The 12,385-nt window shown below is 42.5% G+C and overlaps 1 protein-coding gene across 2 annotated transcripts in view; it reads right to left on the reverse strand.

The window, feature by feature from the left end:
* Nucleotides 1–7,477: 7,477 nt before the first annotated feature.
* The window catches only part of socs7 (suppressor of cytokine signaling 7), a 61,869-nt gene continuing 56,961 nt past the window's right edge, over nucleotides 7,478–12,385 (reverse strand). For both annotated transcript variants that reach the window (XM_060848675.1, XM_060848674.1), the window contains exons 8-10: nucleotides 11,061–11,196; nucleotides 10,396–10,552; nucleotides 7,478–9,445 (exon numbers count right to left, since the gene is read on the reverse strand). In XM_060848675.1, the coding sequence (XP_060704658.1) occupies nucleotides 10,432–10,552; nucleotides 11,061–11,196 (257 nt within the window). In that variant the 3' untranslated portion in view covers nucleotides 7,478–9,445; nucleotides 10,396–10,431. The remainder of the gene's footprint in view (nucleotides 9,446–10,395; nucleotides 10,553–11,060; nucleotides 11,197–12,385) is intronic.

Below are 12,385 nucleotides of genomic sequence, written 5' to 3' on the forward strand. Positions count from 1 at the left end.
TGACCAGGAACATGTTGTCGACTGTTAGAAAAATCCATCTGATTCACTAATCTGCTTTAGGGAAGTAAACTATCATCCTTACCTGGTCTGGTCGACATATGACTCCATCAAAAAGGCAATGGTCTAGTGGTATTATTACGAGAACTGTTCATCCAGAGTCCTGGGTAATGATCTGGGGAATCTGGTACAAATTCTGCCATGGCAGGTGGTGGAATTTAAATTCAGTGAAGAAAATCTGGAATTAAGGGTCTAATGATGACTGAATTAATTACCAATTGTTGGAAAAACCCATCTGGTTCACTACTGCCCTTCAGGGAAGGAACCTGATCTGGCCTAAGTGATTCCAGACACACTTGAATATGGACAAAGGAGATCCAAGATGGTGGCGACTCAGCAAGTCTGAGTTTACAGTGCTCTTCCCAAAACCTGGGTAAAGTGAGTTACTCACCCCCCCCACACTTACCAAACCACCCAAAAAAATTTTCTAACCTTAATTAGCTGCTTACTATTATATTTAAGCAGTTTAATATTAAGTGGATAACGAGTAAACCAAAGGGATCCCGCAGCTCTCAGAAAACAAAGACCCCTCCCCCACCCTCCTCTCCTCCTCCGGCTGCAGCTGATGTAAAAACAGGCCTTGAAGAGATGATTGCCAGGCTGGAAACGACACTCGTCAATTTCATCGCAGAATCCAGACAGAGATGGAACTCATTCGAAGAAAAGTTACAGAAACACAGCCAGGCTATTGAGGAATTACAGGGCCGAGTGGAGGGGGCGGAGCTAAAGGCCACGACCTCCGAGGCTGCAGCACAAATAGCTGCAGAACAGGTGCCAGCTCTTGAGCAGAGAGTCCGGGCCTTTGAAATCTACATGGATGACCTGGATAATAGAAATCGGAGAAAGAATATCCGTCTTCTGGGCCTCCCTGAACAAGAAGAGAAGGGACAGTTAGCAGTATTTCTGGAGCGATGGCTGCCCCAGCTTTTAAACCTGGGGGCTGAAACTGACCGGGTAAGGGTGGAGTGGGCCTACCGGGTCGCAGTACGCAGATCAGGCCCAAACCAGCGCCCACGCCCGGTCCTGTTCCGGCTGCAGAGTTATAGGGAGAGGCAGATACTCCTGGACGCCTCCAGAAAGCTTGGAAAGGATCCTAAAGCTATGATTCATGAAGGATCCAAGATTATGTTATTTCAGGACTTCTCCCCGGCTTTGGCACGAAGGAGGAAGGCGTTTGATGAGGTGAAGAAATGTCTAAGGAACTTAAATATTCAATACACCTTACGCTACCCAGCGACGTTATGCTTTACCCACGAAGGATCCGAGTATAATTTTAGATCACCAGAAGAGGCTAAGGAACTTTTAGACTCGTTTAAATAAATCGTAAGAGACAATTTATGTTGGCTTGCCTCTTCCACACTCCGTGGGGAGAAATGGATACTTTACTCTACTTTACTTTTGCTTCTGGGAGCAGGGTTGTCTTCCCTTGCTATTTTATGTTATTATACTTAACTGTAATTTGTTGGAGTTGTAATTTTATAGTTATGTGTGTTTGTACATGCCATTGATGCTATCAGATATACTCAGGTATGGGTGGGGCGCTCACTGTTAACTCTAGCTCGGTATTATATCTAAATCCTATTAAGGAGCGCCCGGGTCAAGGGTGGGACACTGTTTGGGAGAGGATATGGTGGACCTTTAGAAAGGAAGTAAGGCCCCCTGAGAACAAGGGACAAGGGACAAGGGGGAGGATCTCCATTCAAACATGTTTTTTTTGTTCTTATTGTTTGGAAATAGTTTCCTTTTTATTATACTGTTATGAGTGTATTAGAGAACATTTTCTCTTGTTTGAAGGATGTAAGTGACTCAACTATACACTCTGGATAATTGTGGATTAGATTAGTAGTTAACTGAGTTTCATTGTTTTTCTTTCTTCTTTAGTATCATTCCTTTGAATTTTGATGATTATATATTTAAGATCTATTTTTATATTAATGTTTGTGCTTGAAAGTTCTGTTTATTTTTGTAAATCTGTCAAAATATTAAATTTCTAATAAAAATATCTTTAAAAAAAAAGAATATGGACAAAGGGGCAGCACGGTGGCACAGTAATTTGCACTGCTGCCTCTCAGCGCCAGGGACCTGGGTTCGATTCCTGCCTCAGGCAACTACATGGAGTTTGCACATTTTTCTCGTGTCCGCGTGGGTCCTCCAGATGCTCCAGTTTCCTCCCACAGTCCAAAGGTGTGCAGGTTAGGTGAATTGGCCATGCTAAATTGCCGTAGTGTTAGATACATCAGTCAGGGGTGAGTGTAGGGGAATGGATCTGAGTGGGTTGCTCTTTGGAGGGTCGGTGTGGACTTATGGGACTGATGGGGCCTGTTTCCACACTGTAGGGAATCTAATCTAAAACAATTAGGGATGAGCAATGAATGCTGGTCTAGCCAATGAGGTCCTTGTCTCATGAATAAATATGAAAAGGGGTTTGATTGGGTGAACGTAGAGTAGATGTTTCCACTTGCAGAATAGGCCAAAAGCTAGAAGTTACAAACTAAGACAGTGGAAAAAAAACAGTAATAAACCCAACAGGGAATTCTGAGAAACATCTTTATCCAAAGAAACCAGTGGGAATTGTTATAATATTCATTTCAACCATTCCTTGTGATAATTGTCTTTCAAAGGAAACAGGAGGCAGAATGGAACAGGCAGGAGAAGACCCATGTGGACCATAACCACTAGCAAAGAGCTGTATGTGTAATAAATTCTTTTCTTGATACGAGAGAGAATGGCAGTGAAGTGCAACAACCTGCAAACAAAGATTAATTTTGGCTTCCCCACAAAAAAAAATCAAACACTCAATTGTACAATTTTTAAGCAATTAGTTTATAAGTTTTACTCAAACTCCAATCTGTACAAGTCTTTTTTTTAAAACGTCAGTAGCTTCAAGAATAGAAATTCAATACAAATCCACAATACATAGTCAACTGCCTTTTTTTCCAACATGTACAAAACAAGGGTTGAAACATTTATACTCAACTCCTCTGACATCAGCACTGATTGTTCCAAGGTCCTCTATATATTGAGAGGTCATTCATGCTTATTAACAGAGTATGTACAAAATATCAGTAGACTGGAGAGTCACAGTCAGTCTGCATTGATTTTGCATCAATCACAAAATATATCTAGATTTAACAGGCAAGGCCATTCGTAACAGGATATAGCTTTCTGTTTTATGATTTGCCCAGGACTATATTTACAAAAGAAAAACTTCAGCTGGTCACACAGATACTGAACCAATTTAAACATTTTGGAAGAACTTGTCTTTTGATATGGAAACTGGGGTTTGTGTTATTTTGCCCAAACCAAAAAGGGATAACAGAAGTCTGTTTTAAAATGAACCTGCACAACGTCTGAAAGAGGCTACTGGGGGCCTAAACACAACAAGAAAAACCTAGCCCACACTAAAGTAGGATCAGCATGGGGACATCACTGATGAGAAAAGGGCCAAATGGCCTTGAAGAACTAATGTGGAAAATGGAAAAGGCTCCACATGTGGCACAGGTAGAGGTCTCAAGGTTAAATTTGAAGTTCTATGAGGAAGCTTTGCTCTGCAACGAACCAGAAAATACAGGTAAAACATAATTAGGTGGAGGAAAAAAGTATTTTTTTAATTGCACAGCGAGTTGGTGGAATCTGAAATGTACTATTTGAAAGGGCAGTGGAATAAGAGTACTTTAGTAAACAGGGATCGTTTATAGGACATGGAGAAAATGAACTAACTGGACTGCACTTTCAAATCTGTATGATAGCCCTCGCTATACTCAAATCGGGAGTGTTTGATACTCAAGTCGCAAAGATATCATGGTTTAGAATCCATTGAGACAAAAAACATTTTTGAAATTCACAACTCGTCTGCTGTATCTCAGTTTAGTGTGTGTGAACTTATCCCCCAAAATTATAATGTTACCAGCAAAAGTTTCACTTTTGTGAATGCAAATCCCAGAGAGAGAGAAAGAGACCAGTATGGGGTATCACACATTCCCACATTACATGGTCACTACACACGAGAGACTTAAATGTACAATTGACACTTAAAATTAAATAAAACATCCTCACATATTTCACAATAGAACTTAAAACCAAATTGTATCTCAGTATGATTATGGTTGTGAGCTGTAGTTCGACATATTCCTGGAGATTTTAAATCACATGACCCCCATTTCCTCATCCAATCATCCCATCCATCACATCGCTTCTGAGGAAGGGTTACTGGACCTGAAATGTTAACTCTGTCTCTTCACAGATACTGCCAAACCTGCTGAGCTTTTCCAGCAACTTCTGTTTTTGCTTGTGATCCCACCCTGCCCAATGCTCTTATAACAAACAAAATCACAAAAGGGCATGTTCTCAACACTGATCTTCGACAATAGGGCTGCTCCAGGGGGTAACGTCTCGGTCAAAGGCTCAGAGAGATGGCACTACTTATTTATAAAGTTTACAAAGTTGAAACCAATCAATGCAGCAGGTAATTTAATAAAAGATGGAGAGCTTTATTGCAAAACAAATTCAAGTTGCAAAATTTAGTAAACTCAAAAGTTTGATGACTGCAAAGATTAAACTTGCCTTTTGCAAGGATAGAGCTTGTATCGCTATTGGTCAACAGTGTCCCATTCTTTCCAACTCCACAAGACAGGGAATATAAGTATCATTAGGATTTTCCATTTTCACTTCACATCATGATTTACCCAATTGGAAAGGGAGGGGCGGTTGATTCTAGCTGGACAGCTACTATAAGATTTCATCACTGACCTATCCCCTCTGACGATCTTGCTCAGGAAAACAGCCTTTTCTGTAATTTTCAATATTAATAGGAAAAGGTGTTCAAACAAAAAATTGGGGAAAAAAGAAGAGTTGTCTTCCACTTTGCGTACTCACCCCATCCCACCCTTGCCAATGATTTTTCTTCTGGCTGTTGCATGCCAAGGCCAGAGATTAATCCTTACTTCCTGGAAGGTCGAGAACCCAGAGCAAAAACTTGGACGGGTGAAGAACCCCCTTCCCTGGATTTGATACAATAATAAGTGTGTTAACCCAGATTTTTGTTTTGAAAGGCAAGGGAGCTGGGGAAGAATCCAACATTTTGCAGTGCCATCAGGTTCCCCAGTTCAATCCTGTATAAAGCATTAGCTCTTTACCAGTGTGGGTTATCTCCTGTGACACAGGCCATTCTGAGCTGTACAATGCCAGGAGACTGGGCCCAGACAACCCTCGACCCTTGCTCTGGATGAATACACATTGCAAATGTCTGAACACAGAATTGACCCCTTGTGTCTCTAAGTGGCTGGAGTAGTGGGAGTGATAAGATATGAACCTTTAAGAGACTCTGAATGGGAAGCATACAAAAAGGAATCCTTACTCTCAGCAAGTACAGGTCAAGGTGTGACCTGACAGAGGTTGTAAGATTATAGGGTGTTTGATGAGGTAGAGGTAGAGATGTTGTTTTTGTGTGGGTGCAGGTGGGTCCAAGTGGGTCCAAAATTAGGCTTCACGAACACAAAATAATCACCAATAAATGCAACAGGAAATTCATGAGAAACATCATTTAGGGAGAGGTTAGAACGCAGAACTCACCAGCACACATGTGCTCGATACCAATACTGCATCCATTTATAGCAAAGCTACATAAGATTAGATATTATCTACAGTGTGGAAACAGGCTATTCAGCCCAACAAGTCCACACTGACCCTCCAAAGAGTAACCCACCCAAACCCATTTCCCTCTGACTAATGCATTAACACTATGGGCAATTTAGCATGGCTAATTCATCTGACCTGCACATCTTTGGATGGTGGGAGGAAACACACACAGACACGGAGAATGTGCAAACTCCACACAGACAGTCGCCCAAGACAGGAATCAAACCTGGATCCTGGTGCAGTGAGGCAACAGGGCTAACCTCTGAGCTACCGTGAGTTTAGAAAAAGGAAAGAATTAAAGGATGTTTTGTTTGATTGAGAGGATATAGGGTGGGAGAAGACTTATGGAAAACTGATGAGTTGGGCATATGGCTTCTTTTTGCATTTACACTTTATATCCTATTATTTAGAAACTAGATCAAAAAGCATTTTTGAAATACATGGGTGTTGTGGGTAACTGCAGACTGGTTCCACAGAACCTACCAAATTCAGCAAAGGAACTAAAAGACCTGCTTCCTGTTCCAATGTTCCCCAGGGATTCTTTAGCATGGGTTGGATCTAAAGTTGACAGACTCGTTGAGGGACAAGGTGGTGGGGGAATGAAGGAATTGAACTTAATTCTTTTGTTTTTTTAAGATTCCCTACAGTGTGGAAACAGGCCTTCAGCCCAACCAGTCCACACCAACCCTCCAAAGAGTTACCCACCCAGATCCATTTCCCTCTGACTAATGCACTAACACTATGGGCAATTTAGCATGGCCAATTCACCTGATCTGCACATCTTTGGACTGTGGGAGGAAGCCAGAGCACTCGGAAGAAACACGGGAGATTGTGCAAACTCCACACAGACAGTCGCCTGAGGCTGGAATCGAACTTGGGACCCTGGTGCTGTGAGGCAGCAGTGCTAACCACTGAGCCACTTTGCCAGCCGTTCATCACCACCAATGTTCCTGGATCAGGTTCTCTCAAAAATTGAAGATGCCCTGCACACAGCCCAAAAGATAATTCAAAGTGCATATCAAATAGAGTGTTTTTTGTTAAGAAAAAATGTTTAATGTGTGTTAGTTATGAAAATGTTAGTGATGAGAAATAAACAGCTATGACTGACCAATTGAAAATCACTCAATAGAACAGATGGCTTTGCTTTCTGATTGGCTGTGGGAAGAGCATGCATTGCAATGGGTGACGTGTGATCATTGCTGGAGATGTGGGGGCTGGTTTAAACCAAATAAAACCTGAAACACAGTCAACCAGAGTTGGTTAGAGCACAAAACTCTGGAATTCCCTTTCCAGACTGGTACTGAACTAACTGCATTGAGAAGTACAACAGGGGAGATTGATCATCTCCCCAAAAGATGAAAGTGACATGGTGAAACGGCATAAAGTCTGGAGGTGTGATTCATTCAGGACTAAAAAGATCAAAGGATATCGGGGAAAAGCAGGAACAGAACAGTGAGTTGGATGATCGGACAACGATCCTAATGAATGGCAAAGCGAGCTCAGCATCTCCAAATCAAAGAGACAACTTCTGCTCCTTTTCTCTGCGTTTCATTACACACCCGCAGCTTTGGGACTGACTGTGATATAGAAAGAAACAAGAGAATGCTAACCATCAATGTTTAAAATAAAACCCTTCCAGATCAAACACCCAAGGACACAGCGGGGAGAAGGTGCAAAGAAACATCATGGAATAAGGAATCATGTGGGATGAACTTACTTGTAAATCTCTAATTTAATAAACAGATAGTTAAAACTAGATCAATTAATATAAGACAAAAGTCAATTAGATCATTTATTTATAATGCATTCAATTAATCAATCAGGGGATAAACTTCAAATGAAGTACAAGATATTAACAGGAAAGATTTTTGAATTCTTCAGTAAATTAAAATTGGAGGTATAATCAATAAAGTGTTAAGTAAAAGCATTCACGTTTCTCTCCCGATAAAACAGATGTCAGTCCAAGGGACCAGATGATTGGTGACGAGCGCTGAGTTCTTATTTAAGTCTTAAGTTTATTTCTGTGAAATAAGTTAGCAATTTAGTTAACAGAGACATGCAGAGTATTACAGTCTTGTAGAATGCAGATGATATCACAGTCAAAGAGGCAGAAGTTGGGACATGAAGAGGGTGAATAATTAAAAGAGAAAGGGGTATTAGAACCAGGACAGGATGAAGTGATCCAAAGATATGGAGGAAAATAACAACGCCAGCATATCTGTAATTTCCAATCATCTTCCAATTCTCCTCAGTTATAGGGATGGTGCCAAAGAGCTGAATAACTGTAAATGTTGCACCTCGATTCTAAAAACAAAATGCACGATTAACTCAAACAACTACTGGCCAATAAATTATTTGAATAAATCTGGATTAATCATTAAATCAATGCTGGTTTTTCCAGCAGTTAAGATTAGATTAGATTCCCTACAGTGTGGAAACAGGCCCTTTGGCCCAACCAGTCCACACCAACCCTCCAAAGAGTAACCCACCCAGACCCATTTCCCTCTGACTAATGCACTTTGGACAATTTAGCATGGCCAATTCACCTGGCCGGCACATCTTTGGACTATGGGAGAAAACCCATGCAGACACAGGGAGAATGCGCAAACTCCACACAGACAGTCCCCCGAGGCTGGAATCGAACCTGGGACTCTGGTGCTGTGAGGCAACAGTGCTAACCACTGAGCCAACTCTTGGAGGGAAAAGCAAGGACAGAAAATATGAAACAGACAGCACAATTCAAAAGGGGATGCAAAAACAGAAATCTGTTGGACATGTGTGCACAAATAATTGTAGATGGCAGGGCAGGTCAAGTCGTTAATAATGCATATGACATTCAGGGCCTTATCAATGGGAGAAGGTACAGAAGCAAGCAAGCTAAAGCTGCACGAAAACGCTGGTTTGGCCTCAGTGGGAGCACTGCGTCCGGTTCTGGGAATCACACTTTGGGAATGATTTAAAGGCATTCAGGGTTCAGAAATGATTCCGAAGAACGGTTCCAAAGACAAGGACTGTCAATGATGTAGAGAGACTGGAGATATGTGACCATTCTCCTTGGAGGAGAAAGTCCAAAAGAATTTTGATAGAGATGTTCAAAATCATGAGGGTCTGGGCACAGAGATTCAGTTGCAGCTTTCAAAAGCAAATTGTATAATTATCTGAAAAGAAATTGCAGGACTACAACCAAAACATCAGATGTGTACCTGCAGTGAGCCAGCAGAGACAGAGGGCTGAATGGTCTCTTTCTGTGCCGTACTAATCTAATAGTAACCTGCAAGTGGTTTCTGAGAGCTACATGTTAAACAGCCTGTGAATATAAACAGTAGTTTAATCCATAAATTAACTAAAAACAAAATTTGTGCAATATAACCCCTTCCAGGCATTCATTGAGCATTAGGCATCTCAGCACGAAACACTTGGAACGTCTCTGGATTCAGGAGAACATCTGCCTCCCCAGCAAAAAGCTGCAAGTTAGTAACACCAGTCTTTCTCTGTAGAAAGTGCAAATCCATCAACCATCGTTCGATTGTCCTGTCCCATCCAGGTGTATTACGGGAGGAAATCTCTCACGTTCCCAATACGTCCTCCTCCCCTCCCTCTACTACACCAGCGTGAGCAACGGGTCGAAATAAACTTTGGGAATAAGGAGCATTTCAGGAAAATTGACGAGCGTCCCTCCGTCATAAGCAGCTCCTGGCATAACAATCCAGTCAGACTGTACCGTTTCCAGTGTCCTCAGTAACCCTCCAATCTGCCACAAAGCACAACAGCAGCAATGAGAAGTCCTGGTGACATTCAATTAAGCACAGCATTCATTAGCTAATAACACACACACAAACACAGTCCTGCAGTTTTATAGCTACCTCAGCAGAAACAAAACTAGTTTTCAATTAAATTGGAGTAATTTAGCATGGTAAGCAATTTCAAAATGAGATTAATGACTTCTATAATATGACTACAATGTCCTAACTTTATTTAAAATGACTTTTTCAAGATAAAGTATTTGAGAATCAGCTCCTGCATGCAAGGTCAATATACAGTGGTCCCACAGGAAGTTAGTTTAATTTCCCCAGAAAGTCTGTACATAGTTGGGCTAAGTGGCCTGTCTCGATGCTAATGCTTATACTCCACACGAGCAGCCTCCCAGCTCTCTTCATCTCAACAATGTCAGCATAACCTTCTGTTCATTTCTCTGCTCTCCCCTCCATTCACCATGTTTCAGATTCATAGCTGGGGTCCAGAGATTCCTGTTGTTTGGACAGAATCTAGGGAAGGACTCAATTATGTTCATACACAGATGTCACATAAAATGGGGATGTGAATTTACCCCCAAGTCAAGCAGAAAGATTTACAGTAAAACAACAAACTTATGGTCTTTTACTCCATGGCAACAGGGAGCCAATAGGCACTCTGCATACTGCGGTGTCCAAATTTGCTAACTGAGTCTGTTGAGATAACACCACAGAAAATTTTCAAAATGAAAGCATCAAATGCAAATAAATTGTTTCTGAAAATTGGTCAAATGCTTCAATTTTCAAAGATATTCTTAATCTACTGGACTAGAACTGGGTGGAGAGGTCTGTGCCCAATAGGTTTCAAAACCCCCACCAGATTACCTAGGGGTGGGAGCAGTTAAAGCCAAGGAAACAAAACAAGACAATACAACTCAGCAACAGGTACAGAGTGAGGGGCTAGCTTTACTTGTTTTAGATGGTTCGAGTGATATTTCTGCAACAGCTACGTCTGGGTGTCCATGTCCTGTTCGTGAGTGATGCGGAGCCGTGCTTCCTGGAGAGAAAGGTAAGCCTCCTCCTCAGGATCATAATAGTAAAACTTCCGTAGGTACGATATGAGAGGTCTGAGAAAGATCAGGAATGCAAAGCCAGTCAGCAAAGACGGTTCAACAAATCTCACTGTTCACATGCAATTATTCCTGCCCTCTGTGTGAAGGACCTAGTCCCACATGCGCTTCTTTATACCAAACCCCTATATATCTTTTTCCCCATCAAGTACTCAAAGTTCCTTTCAAAACTGATTACCATTTTTTTCTACCACTTCCTGAGACAGTATTCAAGATCTGGGCTGCAGTGGAATACCTCGAACAGCTCTTGTTAAGCCAGTCTTGGTGTGTATTTACGCACACAACATCTTTTAATTAATCTCTCAGTCAATGCACCCCAAACTCCGCACATCCCATCAGTCTTCTCCCACCCCCCCCCCAAGAGGGTGCAGCTCTAAATACACCCCTACCAGCAAATCACCAATCCATCCACCCCAACAAACCCCCAGCCCCAGGTAAACACTACATAGTCCAAGCTAACAAAGTATCCATTCCCCCTTCCCAATGCTGACCGCCGCTCACTCACTTTGGGAGTGGGAGTTCCGGAATGTGATCTATCCTGACAAGCTGTCGGATTCGGAAGCGACAGAGGTGCTGCAGGGACTTGACGTTGCTGAAGCGAGAGACAGGGTACAGGAGCTGGACTGGGGTTGGCGGTAAACCTGAAAAAACAAGAATGTGTACTGCATGAAAGCAGGGTCAGAGAGCCACAAAGATCGACAACTTACATTGAGAAACATGAATAATGAACAGGAGCTCAAATCCCACCACAGTAGCTGAGGATTCAGATTTAGATTGCAGGTAAGATTAAATTCCCTACAGTGTGGAAACAGACCCTTCGGCCCAACAAGTCCACACCAACCCTCCAAAAAATAACCCACCCAGACCCATTTCCCCCTGACTACTACATCTAACACTATGGGACAAATTAGCATGGCCAATTCACCTGACCTGCACATTTTTGGATTGTGGGAGGAAACCCATGCAGACACGGGGAGAATGTGCAAACCCCACACAGACAGACAGTCGCCCGATACTGGAGTCAAACCTGGGCCCTTGGTGCTATGAGGCAGCAGTGCTAACCACTGAGCCACCGTGCCACCCTCAACTGATATAAAAAGCAAGTGTTGGTGACGATGAGCATGAAATTACTGGATTGTCATACAATCCGCTTGATTCATCGATGTCCTTTAAAGAAACTTGCTGCCCTCAGTCTGACTGGTGGGTGACTCCAGACCCACAGCAATGTGGCTGATTCTTAATGCCTCTGAAATAGCAGATCGAGTCACGCACTCCCATCGACGCCTTCCCTCGAGGCAATAAGTGCTGATCTAGTCAGCAATGGCCAATCGCATTAATTATTTAAAAAGGAAAATAAAATGGCCCAGAATGCTTCCCAGGAGGTATTGTTAAATAGCAAGTCACTTAAAGATAGCTGAATAGATGGAAAAGCTTGTCAAAAAACTAAAAGCCAGGTTAATAAAAATGTACGCTTCAAGTTGCAGTGAGGAGGAAAAAGGCAAGAGAATTAGTGTTGCAAATGTGTTGCTGGTCAAAGCACAGCAGGTTAGGCAGCATCTCAGGAATAGAGAATTCGACGTTTCGAGCATAAGCCCTTCATCAGGAATAAGAGAGAGAGAGCCAAGCCGGCTGAGATAAAAGGTAGGGAGGAGGGACTAGGGGGAGGGGCGATGGAGGTGGGATAGGTGGAAGGAGGTCAAGGTGAGGGTGATAGGCCGGAGTGGGGTGGGGGCGGAGAGGTCAGGAAGAGGATTGCAGGTTAGGAGGGCGGTGCTGAGTTGAGGGAACCGACTGAGACAAGGTGGGGGGAGGGGAAATGAGGAAGCTGGA

Source organism: Hemiscyllium ocellatum, chromosome 32, assembly GCF_020745735.1.
Source record: "Hemiscyllium ocellatum isolate sHemOce1 chromosome 32, sHemOce1.pat.X.cur, whole genome shotgun sequence".
Classification (NCBI taxonomy): Eukaryota; Metazoa; Chordata; class Chondrichthyes; order Orectolobiformes; family Hemiscylliidae; genus Hemiscyllium; species Hemiscyllium ocellatum.